Source organism: Bidens hawaiensis, unplaced genomic scaffold (assembly GCF_021521415.1).
Source record: "Bidens hawaiensis isolate Kalapana, Puna unplaced genomic scaffold, B.hawaiensis_p1.1 tig00031056_1, whole genome shotgun sequence".
Taxonomy (NCBI): domain Eukaryota; kingdom Viridiplantae; phylum Streptophyta; class Magnoliopsida; order Asterales; family Asteraceae; genus Bidens; species Bidens hawaiensis.
The window spans coordinates 146,980-165,650 of record NW_027495196.1 but is presented as its reverse complement, the minus strand read 5'-3'; the positions used below and the strand labels follow the sequence as shown (position 1 = coordinate 165,650).

Genomic DNA, 18,671 nt, shown 5'->3' with positions numbered 1-18,671 from the left:
TTCACGCATAACTCCTCTAACGATGGTGGCGCCTTCATAACCGAGCACGGTCGTTTTTCTTGGGAACCCATATCAATGGAGTAGACTTGCTTTTCTTTTTCTGTTCGGTTGACATGTTTGACTCTCGATCTTTAATGATTTTCATGGCGGTTGAAAAGGGACCGGGCCAATCCTCCACGCCACCATTTGCTTCCGGTTGTGGTTCAAGTTCATCTTCTTCTTGAATGGAGAAATGTGCAAACCTTGATGCATTCTCTTTGTCTACCCTCTTGAACCTTTCTTTCGGGTCCATTTTATCGATAGGCGCAACTCTGTTAATAGTTACTTCATCCGGGATCACAGTGTCAGTCATTGCAGTGTCCATTAAACCGTCGTCTTCAGGCTCACCAGTTATCAAATAATCGGCTACACTAAAATCTGATTCTGATGATGAACTAACCTCAATCACTTTCCCTTTCCCCTTATCTTGTACGCTGAATCGCCTTCTATCCCTTTCAATCGTGCCATTAACATCAACATCCTTAATTATAACACCTCCTTCCCTAACTCCATTAACATCCTCTTTTGTTTCCTTTTCGTTATCGTTTGTCACCATTAACTATTGTAGTTCTTATTGTAACAACTCGGGTTTTCAAATTATTGTTTATTAATCGTTACCCGACTCGTTTTCATATTCGAAAATTTAAATCAACAAAGCATCGCGTTATCCGAGATAATATTGTTTTATTAATATTTTTTTATTTATATATAACTTTCACATTATGGCAATTTTAACCCAAACTAAAACTATTACACCATTATGTTCCCACTTTCATTCTTCATGGACTAAAGTGTAAATATATATTGTTATTAATGATTTGATTACCTGACCCGTTTTCCAGCAACCCGTAACCCGTATTGAGTTACCTTGACCCGATTACTCTTTCTTGCGCCTTAATCTTTGCTATAACTTTGGAATTGATTGTAAAGGATCGTCTGTTTGTGTAACACGCATATTGCCGACACAACTATTTAAGGATATATGATCTTTGGGATACGAATTCAGCCTTTAACCAACCCGTCTAATGTCGAATTATCAATATAATATCTAGAGATCAAATTAATGCAATTAACCTTGCCAGAACCTTCTTCTGGACGTCGCCAACATAACCCCATTATCCAATTACTCTGCCGTTAGTGCCACTTCTTGTTCTGAATCACCCTTGAGCCGCGACTTCAATTAAGCCATCCACCATCGTTTATCAGCAGGAATCATTGACGTTAAATCCCGAAGGGTTCATCTTTCTCACCTCATCCTCATTTGTACTATGTTTCTCTAATCAGGTGAGTATTTCACTCCCCTATTTTACTTATTTTTAAACCTTTTTGGGGACATGTGCGTATCTTATATATTTAACTATTATCTAGTATTCAAAACCGCAATTGTTAATCCTTGTGTGTATATCAGTTATGCTTAACTTGCTATTTGCTTACTTGCTTTGTTTGAATGCTACTTTCTTACTTCGGCAACCGATGTCCATTTTTATGGCACGGTTTAGTCCTTGCTTTGGTAACCAATGTCCATTTATATGGATTGGTTGAGCCCTTTATTTATGGTTTGCTTTCTTTATGGTTTGATTATTTGTGTATGTGCTATGGCTTAACTGTTTATTCTCACAGGAACAGTTTGCATCTTTCTTTATTTATTATATAATATTATTGTCGTGTCTTAAACTGGTGTTTTACTCACTCAACATGTGTTGTTGACAAAAATATATTTTATACGCATTTGCAGGTTATCAGCTTGGTTGTTTAGCAAGATGAAGATCACGTAGAGATGCCTTTTAGGATACAAACTTAATTAATCGTTGTTGAAGTTTCTTTATACTTGATGTACTTAATTGTAATTGTTTTCATTTAAATAAATTAAATAGATATTGTGGTGATACACGGGATGTTTCAACTACTTATGCTTGAGTTCGTTTATTCATTATTTAGTTTGGTCGGTCAAATCGTCATGTAACGCTCATGGGCCGACAAACTCAATTGATTCGTTGATTCGTTAATTAAGTTGGGTCATTCAAATTGCCATGTCATGCTCATGGGAGACCGACTAACACATTTCTTTTGGTTTTGGTATGCTAATAAGTTGGGGAAACAAAATGCCATGGAAAGCTCATGGGAAACTCAACACCTCGAAGAAAATTTGTTATTTGTTTATTTGATTTTATACGAAACAATTTATGATTTGATTTAACTATTCAATTATTCTATTATTCTATTATTAAATTATTCAATTACTTACTTACTAAATCACTTTAAAATTAAGACTTACTGATTCGATTTATTCATACACTCAAAACATTTTTATTCTCCTGATCGGATACAAATCATTTATTTATCAAGACTCGGTTATTTATACTCTATTATTGAATTGATTTTCACCTATTCATCTTATCACATTATTATAATATCAATATCTCAATTAATTTAAATATTATCGCACAATTTAAGAATCAAATGGCTTTCTTATGCTCATGGTATCATATATATAACTTATTAAGCATATTTTAAGTATTCAACCTCAATTTTTTTAATTTGTTTAAAACATATTAAACTTTGATAAAACTCATTCACTCATCAAATTAACTCATTGATTTTCAATTTGAATTCTAACTTATTCTTAAGCTATGAATAAATATCAGCATAACACATTTAAGTTTCATCTTACTCAATAACTCATGTGAAATCTACACTATTATCCAATTTTCTCATTAAATCACATCTTTATTAATCATAGAATGTCTTCTCAACACAAACAACATCAATCGTTTTCTATAACCACTTCATGACCACATGCTAGTCAAGGAGATAGCTCCTGCGATCTCTAATATATCAACTCAATTTCCAAAACATAAATGCAATCTTGTTCATTAACTTCTCCGCAAATAAATTCAGTTCAACCACTCATACTCATTCTCATGTCAACAACAACAACAAACGCAAGTCTGGACATCAACTACATGTTGTTAATTCAATTAACAATCAATCTCAACAAAATCTTAGCGTCTCAAACAAGGAAGTTCACGTCAAAATTCACTTATTACGCTTCACTTGCAACTATCGCTATTCAATTCAATCCGCGCATCATTTTGTACCCGATGCAAGTGTTCGGTTATTTTGTTATTACTTGCCTCTTACCACAAGACGTTCCACAATAGTCTATGCCGTCAAATTCTAAACCCCATGCTACGATGTTTGCTCAAACTTTATACCAACCTGTAACTGCTGCAACTATGGAAAACCCTAATCATCTACGCCATGTGTGTTCTCGATTCAATCATGTTCATCATGCTTAAAATATCCAAACTTATATTATTAAACCTTACTTTGCAAACTAATCAAAATATTTCACTTCAATCAGTTTCAGTTATTTAAGTTTTTATAGATCTAATTAATCAAGTTATTTTAAATCAGATAAATCAAATCAATCATAACTGAGTTTATCAAAGAAGATATTTTTGTCATTTTTATCTAAACATATTTTATTTTTCTCAATCATACATCATAACAAACCTTTATTCGATTTTTGGATTTAAACAACTTCAATTTCAAGTGATTATGCTCATATAATAAAATCTATATTTTCAACAGACAACTTCCTAATATACGGTACTCTTAGTGTATCTTTTGACCTCATTCATCCGAATTCGTTTCACTCTCAATCCTAAGGAATAATTTCCTTTTCAAACTTTAAAGATTTATAACTTGTATCAAAAGACGTTTTAGAAAATTTAATATTTTATTAATTCAACTCAAAATTTCAATTCATTTTAGCAATATTGTACACGATGACTATCTTTTATTTATAACAAAAATATATTTTAAAATGCTTGTTATCTCTAAAAAAACATGTTATCCAAATGTTTTTTAATCCACACGATGGGACGAGTTATGTGGACCATCCGACGATCTAAGTAATTATGGAGGCCTACATAATTATCGAAATCCTCGCATGGAAATCATAATGCGTGCACTTGTGTGTCATAATATAGACTTGAAAGTGGTTGGAATAACGGTACAAATGTAAAGATGATAAGGACATGGTGGATACGCCGCTGGTACATCCTATATATAAGTGCCCTTATCGGATGTGCATTTGGAGCGTTATTTTAACTGTTTAAAGTTCGGTGTTATGATAAATTTTTAAATTTTATTTTAAATTTTCTTTTCCTCAAACTTTAATGGTGTTGTTATTGTATTCTTTAATTTCGGGACGAAATTCCCTAAAGTAGGGGATACTGTAACAACTCGGGTTTTCAAATTATTGTTTATTAATCGTTACCCGACTCGTTTTCATATTCGGGAATTTAAATCAACAAAGCATCGCGTTATCCGAGATAATATTGTTTTATTAATATTTTTTTTATTTATATATAACTTTCACATTATGGCAATTTTAACCCAAACTAAAACTATTACACCATTATGTTCCCACTTTCATTCTTCATGGACTAAAGTGTAAATATATATTATTATTAATGATTTGATTACCTGACCCGTTTTCCAGCAACCCGTAACCCGTATTGAGTTACCTTGACCCGATTACTCTTTCTTGCGCCTTAATCTTTGCTATAACTTTGGAATTGATTGTAAAGGATCGTCTGTTTGTGTAACACGCATATTGCCGACACAACTATTTAAGAATATATGATCTTTGGGATACGAATTCAGCCTTTAACCAACCCGTCTAATGTCGAATTATCAATATAATATCTAGAGATCAAATTAATGCAATTAACCTTGCCAGAACCTTCTTCTGGACGTCGCCAACATAACCCCATTATCCAGTTACTCTGCCGTTAGTGCCACTTCTTGTTCTGAATCACCCTTGAGCCGCGACTTCAATTAAGCCATCCACCATCGTTTATCAGCAGGAATCATTGACGTTAAATCCCGAAGGGTTCATCTTTCTCACCTCATCCTCATTTGTATTCTGTTTCTCTAATCAGGTGAGTATTTCACTCCCCTATTTTACTTATTTTTAAACCTTTTTGGGGACATGTGCGTATCTTATATATTTAACTATTATCTAGTATTCAAAACCGCAATTGTTAATCCTTGTGTGTTTATCAGTTATGCTTAACTTGCTATTTACTTACTTGCTTTGTTTGAATGCTACTTTCTTACTTCGGCAACCGATGTCCATTTTTATGGCACGGTTTAGTCCTTGCTTTGGTAACCAATGTCCATTTATATGGATTGGTTGAGCCCTTTATTTATGGTTTGCTTTCTTTATGGTTTGATTATTTGTGTATGTGCTATGGCTTAACTGTTTATTCTCACAGGAACAGTTTGCATCTTTCTTTATTTATTATATAATATTATTGTCGTGTCTTAAACTGGTGTTTTACTCACTCAACATGTGTTGTTGACAAAAATATATTTTATACGCATTTGCAGGTTATCAGCTTGGTTGTTTAGCAAGATGAAGATCATGTAGAGATGCCTTTTAGGATACAAACTTAATTAATCGTTGTTGAAGTTTCTTTATACTTGATGTACTTAATTGTAATTGTTTTCATTTAAATAAATTAAATAGATATTGTCATTTAAATAATGTTGCATGATAGTAACCTTTGAAAAGCTGTGAGCAATCAATTCGCCCCGACATTTCCGCCGTAGGTTGGGGTGTGACAGATTGGTATCAGAGCCGAAGGTTTAAGATAGGTCGTTAGTGGTGCCTTAGTAACATGCTTAGGAATCCCATACATGCTTATATGTTTACCTGGTGTGTTCTATTTGATTGTTTTACAGCTTACGTAATTACTTGCTAGATTAAATATTTATTTAACTGCTTAGCTAATTGTTTATTTTATTGTCATGCACACACACACAACTCCGAAGCTATGCTTCACTCTCAAAATATTTTATTACTCCTAGACTATGTCTCTTTCTCAAAATAATTTTATAACTTCGAGGCTATGCCTCAATCTTAAAAATATTTATATTAAATTTTATTAGATTGCCTTTTATTGTCGGAAATTTCCTTGCGAATTTCCTAGCTTTGTTTTTTGCTCTTTTCATTTAAAGTTAGAGAGTGTGATAAGATTCCCCGCCATAGTGGAAATTGTCATGCGACCGACACTTTAAGTGTTTAACGTAATCGGCTAAACGGTTACACCATTTATTGTGTTTTATTGTTTTTAAAATGTCTAGTCGGGTGTAAAACCCATGGGACGCCATGGACATGCCAACTATACATTTGCACCATTCATTATATTTGCGATATTTTGTTGAAACAATATCATTTGTGGTGATACACGGGATGTTTCAACTACTTATGCTTGAGTTCGTTTATTCATTATTTAGTTTGGTCGGTCAAATCGTCATGTAACGCTCATGGGCCGACAAACTCAATTGATTCGTTGATTCGTTAATTAAGTTGGGTCATTCAAATTGCCATGTCATGCTCATGGGAGACCGACTAACACATTTCTTTTGGTTTTGGTATGCTAATAAGTTGGGGAAACAAAATGCCATGGAAAGCTCATGGGAAACTCAACACCTCGAAGAAAATTTGTTATTTGTTTATTTGATTTTATACGAAACAATTTATGATTTGATTTAACTATTCAATTATTCTATTATTCTATTATTAAATTATTCAATTACTTACTTACTAAATCACTTTAAAATTAAGACTTACTGATTCGATTTATTCATACACTCAAAACATTTTTATTCTCCTGATCGGATACAAATCATTTATTTATCAAGACTCGGTTATTTATACTCTATTATTGAATTGATTTTCACCTATTCATCTTATCACATTATTATAATATCAATATCTCAATTAATTTAAATATTATCGCACAATTTAAGAATCAAATGGCTTTCTTATGCTCATGGTATCATATATATAACTTATTAAGCATATTTTAAGTATTCAACCTCAATTTTTTTAATTTGTTTAAAACATATTAAACTTTGATAAAACTCATTCACTCATCAAATTAACTCATTGATTTTCAATTTGAATTCTAACTTATTCTTAAGCTATGAATAAATATCAGCATAACACATTTAAGTTTCGTCTTACTCAATAACTCATGTGAAATCTACACTATTATCCAATTTTCTCATTAAATCACATCTTTATTAATCATAGAATGTCTTCTCAACACAAACAACATCAATCGTTTTCTATAACCACTTCATGACCACATGCTAGTCAAGGAGATAGCTCCTGCGATCTCTAATATATCAACTCAATTTCCAAAACATAAATGCAATCTTGTTCATTAACTTCTCCGCAAATAAATTCAGTTCAACCACTCATACTCATTCTCATGTCAACAACAACAACAAACGCAAGTCTGGACATCAACTACATGTTGTTAATTCAATTAACAATCAATCTCAACAAAATCTTAGCGTCTCAAACAAGGAAGTTCACGTCAAAATTCACTTATTATGCTTCACTTGCAACTATCGCTATTCAATTCAATCCGCGCATCATTTTGTACCCGATGCAAGTGTTCGGTTATTTTGTTATTACTTGCCTCTTACCACAAGACGTTCCACAATAGTCTATGCCGTCAAATTCTAAACCCCATGCTACGATGTTTGCTCAAACTTTATACCAACCTGTAACTGCTGCAACTATGGAAAACCCTAATCATCTACGCCATGTGTGTTCTCGATTCAATCATGTTCATCATGCTTAAAATATCCAAAATTATATTATTAAACCTTACTTTGCAAACTAATCAAAATATTTCACTTCAATCAGTTTCAGTTATTCAAGTTTTTATAGATCTAATTAATCAAGTTATTTTAAATCAGATAAATCAAATCAATCATAACTGAGTTTATCAAAGAAGATATTTTTGTCATTTTTATCTAAACATATTTTATTTTTCTCAATCATACATCATAACAAACCTTTATTCGATTTTTGGATTTAAACAACTTCAATTTCAAGTGATTATGCTCATATAATAAAATCTATCTTTTCAACAGACAACTTCCTAATATACGGTACTCTTAGTGTATCTTTTGACCTCATTCATCCGAATTCGTTTCACTCTCAATCCTAAGGAATAATTTCCTTTTCAAACTTTAAAGATTTATAACTTGTATCAAAAGACGTTTTAGAAAATTTAATATTTTATTAATTCAACTCAAAATTTCAATTCATTTTAGCAATATTGTACACGATGACTATCTTTTATTTATAACAAAAATATATTTTAAAATGCTTGTTATCTCTAAAAAAACATGTTATCCAAATGTTTTTTAATCCACACGATGGGACGAGTTATGTGGACCATCCGACGATCTAAGTAATTATGGAGGCCTACATAATTATCGAAATCCTCGCATGGAAATCATAATGCGTGCACTTGTGTGTCATAATATAGACTTGAAAGTGGTTGGAATAACGGTACAAATGTAAAGATGATAAGGACATGGTGGATACGCCGCTGGTACATCCTATATATAAGTGCCCTTATCGGATGTGCATTTGGAGCGTTATTTTAACTGTTTAAAGTTCGGTGTTATGATAAATTTTTAAATTTTATTTTAAATTTTCTTTTCCTCAAACTTTAATGGTGTTGTTATTGTATTCTTTAATTTCGGGACGAAATTCCCTAAAGTAGGGGATACTGTAACAACTCGGGTTTTCAAATTATTGTTTATTAATCGTTACCCGACTCGTTTTCATATTCGGGAATTTAAATCAACAAAGCATCGCGTTATCCGAGATAATATTGTTTTATTAATATTTTTTTATTTATATATAACTTTCACATTATGGCAATTTTAACCCAAACTAAAACTATTACACCATTATGTTCCCACTTTCATTCTTCATGGACTAAAGTGTAAATATATATTATTATTAATGATTTGATTACCTGACCCGTTTTCCAGCAACCCGTAACCCGTATTGAGTTACCTTGACCCGATTACTCTTTCTTGCGCCTTAATCTTTGCTATAACTTTGGAATTGATTGTAAAGGATCGTCTGTTTGTGTAACACGCATATTGCCGACACAACTATTTAAGGATATATGATCTTTGGGATACGAATTCAGCCTTTAACCAACCCGTCTAATGTCGAATTATCAATATAATATCTAGAGATCAAATTAATGCAATTAACCTTGCCAGAACCTTCTTCTGGACGTCGCCAACATAACCCCATTATCCAATTACTCTGCCGTTAGTGCCACTTCTTGTTCTGAATCACCCTTGAGCCGCGACTTCAATTAAGCCATCCACCATCGTTTATCAGTAGGAATCATTGACGTTAAATCCCGAAGGGTTCATCTTTCTCACCTCATCCTCATTTGTATTCTGTTTCTCTAATCAGGTGAGTATTTCACTCCCCTATTTTACTTATTTTTAAACCTTTTTGGGGACATGTGCGTATCTTATATATTTAACTATTATCTAGTATTCAAAACCGCAATTGTTAATCCTTGTGTGTATATCAGTTATGCTTAACTTGCTATTTGCTTACTTGCTTTGTTTGAATGCTACTTTCTTACTTCGGCAACCGATGTCCATTTTTATGGCACGGTTTAGTCCTTGCTTTGGTAACCAATGTCCATTTATATGGATTGGTTGAGCCCTTTATTTATGGTTTGCTTTCTTTATGGTTTGATTATTTGTGTATGTGCTATGGCTTAACTGTTTATTCTCACAGGAACAGTTTGCATCTTTATTTATTTATTATATAATATTATTGTCGTGTCTTAAACTGGTGTTTTACTCACTCAACATGTGTTGTTGACAAAATATATTTTATACGCATTTGCAGGTTATCAGCTTGGTTGTTTAGCAAGATGAAGATCACGTAGAGATGCCTTTTAGGATACAAACTTAATTAATCGTTGTTGAAGTTTCTTTATACTTGATGTACTTAATTGTAATTGTTTTCATTTAAATAAATTAAATAGATATTGTCATTTAAATAATGTTGCATGATAGTAACCTTTGAAAAGCTGTGAGCAATCAGTTCGCCCCGACATTTCCACCGTAGGTTGGGGTGTGACACTTATACATTCAAGCGCGATTCTTCATTTCTAGATCATGCAAAATGCAAAAGTGTACACGCTCAAGATTCTAAAAAACTATACTTCTTGAGATGTTCAAATATATAGGTTTTAAAAATTTTGATTTTGAGTAAAGTGATAATGGGTCGGGTTTCGATAACTTCATTCTCTTTTATAAGAATTGGACATGCCACGTGGTTCGGGTACATACATTATTGGGCTATAGTATACCATATATGCTTAAAACAAAATTGGGTATATTATATACCGTATATATTTAAAATAAATCCAACGGTAAATATAAATGTTATCGCCTTGTATGCCCGTATACCCGACCCAAACATGCCAGACATCAAGTTTGAGTTTCATTCTCATCTTTAGTTGTGAGTCTTTTGCTTGTTTTTTTGTTTTTCTTTTATATTCATTTATTAAGGAATGAACAGATTAAGATTTGTTAACTTTCAAAATTGTAAAAAATGAGTTATCCTTTGTAATAAGTAGGGCTGTAAGCGAACCGGACGTTTGTTGGGAAGTTCATCCATGTTCGTTTTTGTAATAAATGAACCGGACATTAACAACAAATTTTCGTTTGGTAAGCTTAATGTACGACACAGACATATGTGAAACGAACCGAACATGTTTTGGTTAATATATTAAGTATTTTTGGATATGATGTGATGTAATCCCGAATTTGTCGGTGACCTTGTGTGGATTGACGATCGTACTTTTTGACTAAATGTGTAATCGTTTATCTTTGTTTACTTGTCCACTAGTGTCCGTTACTGTTCGTTTCTTCATCAATGTTTGTTAGCGTCCATTACAATACTAACGAACGAACACGGATGCATTGCGAACCGTCCGTTTGTCCGACAAAAGTTTAACGTACGAACACAGTCCGGTTAGTAAGTAAAACGATTATTTTCACTCCTTGCTTAAAGTTTTAATAATTAAAAACCTTGAAAAAGGCTCTTTCCCCAAATATTAGGGTTTTTCCGTGATCGTAAATTGATTCAATCAAATCAATTAATCAATCGGATCGATCATCAATTCATCATCATCATCACGATGCCAATTAAATGGTAATGATTACACATTATTATTATTATCTATCGTATCGTTGCACTTGAATTAGTCTTGGATTAATCTAATTATTCATATATATGTATGTGAAATTAGGATATTGCACTGGCAGCCTGCAGCAGGACATACAGTGAACAGTCAGTTACTAGCAGAAGTAACACAGTGTGTTGAGAGCATTAACGGTGTCAAAGACGGTAAATGGAAAGCTTCAATCAGCTATTACAGACCTGTTCTTAAAGGTACCTTATTATTATTATTATTATTACTTGTTACTTAATAATAACATAATAAAATGTATTATCATCAATTGTTTTTGTTCTTAGAGGTGTACAAAACCAGGTTTAGGAGAAGAAATGTTTGAACCTTGGGGTGTGGATAAAACCAAATGAAACAAAAACCGACCGTTTGGTTTTAAGTTTTAATACTTAATTTGGTTTTGCGTATAACTAAAACCGAAAAAACAGCATGGAGCTTGTGTATTATCATTTTTTTACTTTGAATCTTATGTTAGTTTATATTATAGTATAATTCAAATATTTTAGCCCAACAAAAATATTTAGGCCCAAAATTTTCAAGTTTAAATGCAAAAAACTAAAACGAAGGGTTTTAAAAAACTCAAAAAGTTCGATTTAAGCACAAACCCGAATCGAACCTATCAAGTTAGATTTGGTTTGGGTTAAAAATCAGTTTGGGGCAAAAAAAAACTGGTTTTTTTTGCATGGTCTAAAACCAGTTTCTGTGAATGAGACGACGAATTGGTGTACGAACTGGCGATTTTGGTCAGGTCCAAACCTGTTTTGTTCATACCAATTTAGCCCCTGTAAAACCTAATGACTAACCTTAAGAGGCTGTAAGTCCCAAATCCAAATCTATACAATATTATATCAAGTAAACACAATGTTTGTGCGGAAACTAAACACTGTGGTGATTCAAGAACAATATAAAGGAACAATAAGAACAAGATGAACTTCATTGCACACGTTTATTATTACCAAAACGTCGGGTACATAAATTATCCCTGGAGAGCCGATTACAGTGATTAGAATGAGACATCTAATTCTAATAATGATAAAACAATATATAGGGTGTATATAAGCCACAAGCGGCCAAGCCCAGGGATTTCGGTCACATTGCATCAAACCGGAAACATACATACAAAAGCATAAACCACAAAATATCTTCTAACAGAGGCTGGTCTTTTTCTTGGTTCTTATTTTTCTCAATTCACTTGCAATTTAAGGGGCAGTGTAAGAGTGAATAATTTAAAGTTAATGAACTCTTATCAGTATAGTTAGTATTTAGAGTTTGTTTTAAAAGCTAAAAGGTTCTTGTTGTAAACAACTTCAAATGATTGTTGGTTGATTTACTGGAGATTTAACAGCATGATGGAGCAGAGCACAATATTTGTTTGATATTTCTTAAGAATCAAGATCTGCTTGCAATGCTTATATTTGTAAGACATTGATATGAAAGTCAATTCAAATGCTTAAGAAAACTTAACTCATGATGCGTCTTCGTGTTTATTTAATATTGGAATAACTGGAGTATGTCTGTAATTCTGTATATATGTATTTATGTATGTCATATACATAAAGGGACTCTAATTATATTGTATACAATTGTTTTGCGATTGCTTCTTAGAGCAAGCAAATCCAGCAGAATTCCCACGCGATTTTATGGGAATATCACTGCCAGAGCAGCCCAATAAATATTACTTCGTTTTACGAGGACAACGGTTAGTCGTTGAAGCAGAATCTACAATCCAAACTATAATGGAGAAACTTCAGTCTTACAAAACTAGAGTGACACTCACTTTTGAGGTCAGCAATTTCACTTTCAAACTTTGTGTATGTGCGCGCGCGCGTGTGTGTATATATATATATATTTATTTTTGTGTAATGTTAGGGATTTCAATATCAGCTAGGTGATTTCCAGTTAAGGGTTGGTAAAGTCGTTTCAATGCAATCCGAAAGCTTAAGGGGAATTGTTATGGAGGTATTTGAATTTAGAAGTTAGTTTTAAAGTTTTGTTGTATTAACAAAAACAAGTATTAAAACGAATACATGTTTTTTTTGTGTGTGTGTGTGACAATGCAGATGGAATACAAGCCGAGTTCATCATGGGAAAAGTCTCACAAAATCATGGGTGAATTTTTTGACATATGGCAAGAAGCGTTATCCAAAAGGCCGTTACCAGGTCATTTTGTACACATGGAACCAAATTTCGCGGAGTACGGGCTATCTGGTCAATACACGCTGCAACACACAGCTGTTCAGTATGCCATAATTATGGTTCAGACGATTGCTACTGCTCAAACAGTTAGAAACTAGAAACGAATGATGTTACAACTTACAATCGCTTGGTTAAACCTTTTAAGATTTTTATTTATTTGTTTATTTCTGAAACAATTAGTGTGTTGTTTTGTCTGGTTCAGTTATAAGCTCATTAATTTGCAACTTTTTTGACCAAGCAATTCTGGTTGTTGATCCTAAAGATCGACTAGACCATACGATGCGAATATGCCATTCCTGTCTCCCAATTAATATTTATAAACTTGAAATTACATATATCATTTTAAGAATAAGAGAGTAATTTCCTTTAGTGAATATTAAAGATAGAAATTAGTTTGTACATGGTTTTACATTATACATGATATAATTGCTACATTATTTGTAATAACTAAAGTAACTAGCATTTTATTAATCCAAGGATGATCATATGCTCTTTTAGACCACCTCTTCTGTAATTCATAATGAAGACAACCATTCACCCCCAATTTCAATTTCGGGAATCGAAGTAAACGGATCCAGAATTTCATGGGAAAAACCATGTGTTGGGTCCATATCATTAGTAGTAGTGGTAGCAGTAGTGGTAATAGTTGAAGAACCCGACATCATATCTTCTTTCACCAGTTGATCCGATAAGTTAAACAAACTAATAAAATCCATACCGAAAAGACCTGATAAAGAATCCCCTCCCCCCCCCCCCCCCACATGTTCACATCAAGATTGAAACTTGATAGATTATTATAACTATTATTAGGGTTTTCTTCATGAAAAGATTGATACTTGACAGGTTTGTATCATTAGGGTTTTCGTCATGATCATAGAACGAAAATAATGAAGCTGGCTCGGTAGCTTTAGCCGGATCGTTAATCTCAACAACACAAGATGATCTTGGTGGCTCTACTTGTTGTGGGTGAGAGCTAAAATTGGTTCTTGAGCATCTGGCTGCCTTGGTTCTAACCACCTTTGACTCGATCTCATTTGCGTTGTATTCTTTCGATTTCCTCTTATTATGGTTTTATTCTTTAGATACATGATTGACATGGTTGTTATGTTGAAGATCATGCACCTTTTTGGCAAGTGTGGTGTTCCAGTAATTCTTTATTTCATTGTCTGTTCGCCCCGGGAGCCTCCCAGCGATAAGCGACCATCTACAATTACACCCCACAAATAAGACCACAACTAACCAACATCAAGATATATATTATATGATGTTTTCATGATATTTAAAACATAATAATGAACCTGTTTCCCAAGAGTTTATGAAGCCTAATGATGAGATCTTCTTCATCACATGAAATATTACCCCTTTTGATATCCGGTTTCAAGTAATTCAACCATCACAATCTACAACTCTTCCCGCACCTCATTAAACCTACAACAAACACACAAAGTGTAAGGTCAAGATCATAGAAGAACCGCATATATGATGAGAATATGAATATATATATATATATATATATATATATATATATATATATATGAATATATAAACCTGCTTTGATGGGAATTTGTCTCCATTTGCCTTCACCATGGAGAGTAATATAATCAGTAAGAATCTTGTCTTCTAAAGCTGTCCATGAACCTCTATTCAATCCTATCTTTGAACAACAAGGGCTTCTTCCCATGTTTCTTGGATACTCTAAACAATTAAGTAACAACATACATATTTATAAATATTAATATTGACATGAATATGGATGCATGGAGATGGTAATGGAATCTAGAGGGGTCCCTAGGTAGCATGCATTTACAAGAGTGAATGTGACATTTGATGAAAAGTGAAGCATGATAGGAAGTGAGAAGGGTAGAAAATTTTGCCTGAAACAGGTTTTTGATTTTTATGATTAATGCATGCATGTGGTACTAATTTCAGTATGTGTGAGAGGGAGATAAGAGGGACCCGAGCTAAATATTCACCAATGTATCACTTTCTAATTTGTTAAATCAAATCAATTCATAAAAGTAGCGCGGTCATTTTTTCTCGAAACCCGACCCGAATTAAAACTAACCCGAATCGAAAAATCCAAACCCAAAAGAAGGCCACTGGTTCTTGGGTCTGATTTAAAAGTATCGGGTCAACCTGGATAAACTATTTGTTTAAAAATATGATATTATTTTTAGGTATGTACATCTTATACGTATACGGTATTACAGAGCACTCGACACATTCCACCTATTATGGTTGACCGACTTATTTTTTCTATTTATGGCTAATAACAACCGTAATAGAAGAATATGTTGTTTTACCGAGTTATCTTTATTTATTATTTGGTTATTACATAACAAGTAAAGAAGAATATGTTGCTTTAGTTTTTGCTCTGTAGTTTTTCTTTACTTTCTTTTTTGCTTTCTTAGATACCCGAAACTTGATTAACCCAACCTAAAAAAATCTGAATCCGAAAAACCATGAGAGATTTGGGTTAGGTTCGGGCCTAAAATTAAAATATTGAAACCCGAAAAACCAAAACATGAAAAGCAAATCCGAATAACACCCCCTACGTAAAAGTAAATTATGATTTTTTTTGAGATACGGGCAATACCAATTTTCAATTTTTTTTGTCGTTTCAATTCAAATTAACATTTAACGCAACCCAAACTACATCTGGATAATGGGTAAGCTAGCAACAAGCTGCGCCGCTATCCCCTTTTGGATCGCAAAGCCTATTCTACTAAATATCAATCATTGGTTCCTCAGGCTCTGTGAGTCACTGTGGACCACCTTCTGCACCCGCTCTAAAAAGCGAACCGCCTCGGGAGCTAGGGATCCAAATGTGTCGAAGGCAAATGGAATGACCACGTGCTGATTCTCCAAACACGCCGCCTCATGCTTAGCAACCTTCCTAGATTCCGCCATCAAAACCGCATGTCTCGGAACGAAGCCACTGTCTCTCAGCCCCACTAATGGGGACACCCCAGTGAGGTCGACACACGCATGCTTACCCCCTGCCCAACCAAACACAAGAACATCCGCATGACGCAATGTAGATCTTCCCTCTCTCGGATAAGTCAGAAAGTTAACAGGTGCCTCTTTTTTGGCAGAGATCCCGGCACACCTAAGCACGTCGCAACAGACACACACCCAAGTTAACAGGTGCCTCTTTATGAATGAAAATAATGAAAGCAATACAATAGCAACTTATGATAGATTTAATTTGTTGCACATGTAATTTATATATTGGACTTTTATGTGTAATTATAAAGAGGTCAAGTAATCTTTGTCGATTTAGTTTATTTGTTGATGACGTAGTGCTTGATGACATACACATATATATCGTCCTTTAGGTTTATTTTGTTGTCGGGTGATAATAAGCAAAATCGTGATATTCCTTCTTAACCTTATCACTAGACGAATCATTTAGTAATTGCCGACAAAACCAAATAAAAACGTTTTAAAAAAACGTCGGTAATTCTTTGTCGGTGAGAGTAATTTTCGATAGGGACTTCCAACGGCGATCCACCACTAAAAGTTCGACTAATCAGGTTATAATTGTATCGTGGGAGAAATGTTAATTAAAAGACTTAATTACCGCTGATAGTAAATAAGTTTAACGAGACATATTAAACTAAGTTAGGATATTGGACTATAGAGGAAAGAAGAAACAAATCTTCTGGACAACATCCATAAGTTTTAAAGATTAGGGAATATATCCATATGTTAGATTAAACCATGGGTACCAACCTTGTAAGGGTGGCTGTATTGGGCGATAAAAGTCCAAAATGGGGCGACAAACATTTTTAACACCGCCAACACCCCCCCCCCCCCCCCAGCTTCCTGGGCGACAAAGGGGCGATGTGTGTGTGGGGGGGGGGACGACACGACATTTACTCTATTTTTTAACAATAATTTTTCCAAGTCTACATATGACAGGTTGAAAAGTTACTAGTTATTTGAAGCTTTTGGTTTATGTCACTTTGCCACTTTGGTATTAAAATAGAAGAAATCAGAGAGAATTTAAAGACTCGGAACGTCTAAATTATATTTTTGTTCATAATAATCCATTAAAAGAAATGGCACTCCTTTATAAGGAGATTACAAACAAATAACGTACTGCACTATCCTAGAACATGCTTGATCCATTTTCACTCCTTTATTTAGGCTACAACTAATTAAGCTACTAATTTAAAACACGTGCATGAAGGGTAAATTAATAAGTAAACAAACAACTGTTCAAAATCCGATTCGGATACGAAACATTCGAAATTCAATTCGATTCGGAATCGATTATTAAGATTCGAATTCGGTTTTAATAAGTTCGTACTTGATTCGTATTCGAGTGTAGTAATCGGATACAGATTTATGACTTTTTATTCGATTCGAAATTCAAATTCAAATTCAAATTCAAATTCAAATTCAAATTCAAATTCAAATTGTGTATATAACTTTTTTAATTTTGTATCAAAACCATATATAATAAAATACAAAGAAAAAGTAAATCCAATAGCCCAAACTATTAATTTCTTAACCCATTCTCTTATTTCTTAATTTAATTTGTATGGATGTTATCAATTTCTGTGCTTTAATTTTGAGCTTATTTTTACATGGTATTATAGCTATTTTAAGCTTATATTTTTGTGTTTTACAATTATGATTATGGTTTTTGAAGTTTTTAACATAGATGAACTTGAATTAAATCAAATTTATTCGAATTCGAGATTCAAATACGAATCGAATTTCGAATATGGCATATAATATAAATACAAATACTAGCAAAAATAAGAAAATATTCGGATTATTCAATTCAATTAACTTGAAATTCGTTATTTGATTCAATAAACACCCTAAAAATAATAACAAGCTTAAATACATGCATGCTTCATTGCTTCTTCCAAACACATATTAAAGCAGCCGTGCTATCACTAAACACATAAAGACACAAGACCCGTGATTGTAATTTACATTCAAAATAGAGAAACGAAGTAAAAGACAAATCACCATTAATTAAGTTAGTTAATTGTACGACCTTACAAGGCAACAGAGTCCAATTGCTCCACCGTTTCCACATTAATAGAAATCCTGTTAATTATTTTAAATGATTAAAAACTATTGGAAAGAAATTAATACAAATGAACTTATAATAACAATATTAATGTATTAATTTATACGGGTTATGTGAAGAATAATTATGTATTATCTTTCAAAAATCTAAACCACTTAAGAGAAGCCCAAAAGAGATTGACGTGATGGTTTAACGCTGAGATCTTTAAGGTTCCAAGTTTAAAACTTTACTTAAAGAAGGGTTTTTCATAATATTGA

The 18,671-nt window shown here is 33.1% G+C and overlaps 1 protein-coding gene and 1 pseudogene across 1 annotated transcript; one reads left to right on the top strand and one right to left on the bottom strand.

Annotated features, from left to right (window-relative positions):
• The first annotated feature begins 10,965 nt into the window (after positions 1-10,965).
• LOC143581488 (mediator of RNA polymerase II transcription subunit 20a-like) lies at positions 10,966-13,537 on the top strand. The gene is made up of 5 exons (XM_077064262.1): positions 10,966-11,128; positions 11,226-11,368; positions 12,771-12,949; positions 13,035-13,124; positions 13,226-13,537. The coding sequence occupies exons 1-5, from the start codon at positions 11,115-11,117 to the stop codon at positions 13,457-13,459; spliced, it is 660 nt and encodes a 219-aa protein (XP_076920377.1). The 5' UTR covers positions 10,966-11,114; the 3' UTR covers positions 13,460-13,537.
• A 339-nt stretch (positions 13,538-13,876) lies between these two features.
• Positions 13,877-15,073, bottom strand: LOC143581487 (transcription factor MYB1-like; annotated as a pseudogene).
• Positions 15,074-18,671: the final 3,598 nt, after the last annotated feature.

What these genes read in the sequence shown, in the direction of transcription:
- LOC143581488 (XM_077064262.1), top strand. An exon ending in TTACAGACCTGTTCTTAAAG is followed by an intron (nt 11,369 to 12,770) that starts GTACCTTATTAT and finishes ATTGCTTCTTAG; the next exon opens with AGCAAGCAAATCCAGCAGAA. An exon ending in TAAGGGGAATTGTTATGGAG is followed by an intron (nt 13,125 to 13,225) that starts GTATTTGAATTT and finishes GTGACAATGCAG; the next exon opens with ATGGAATACAAGCCGAGTTC.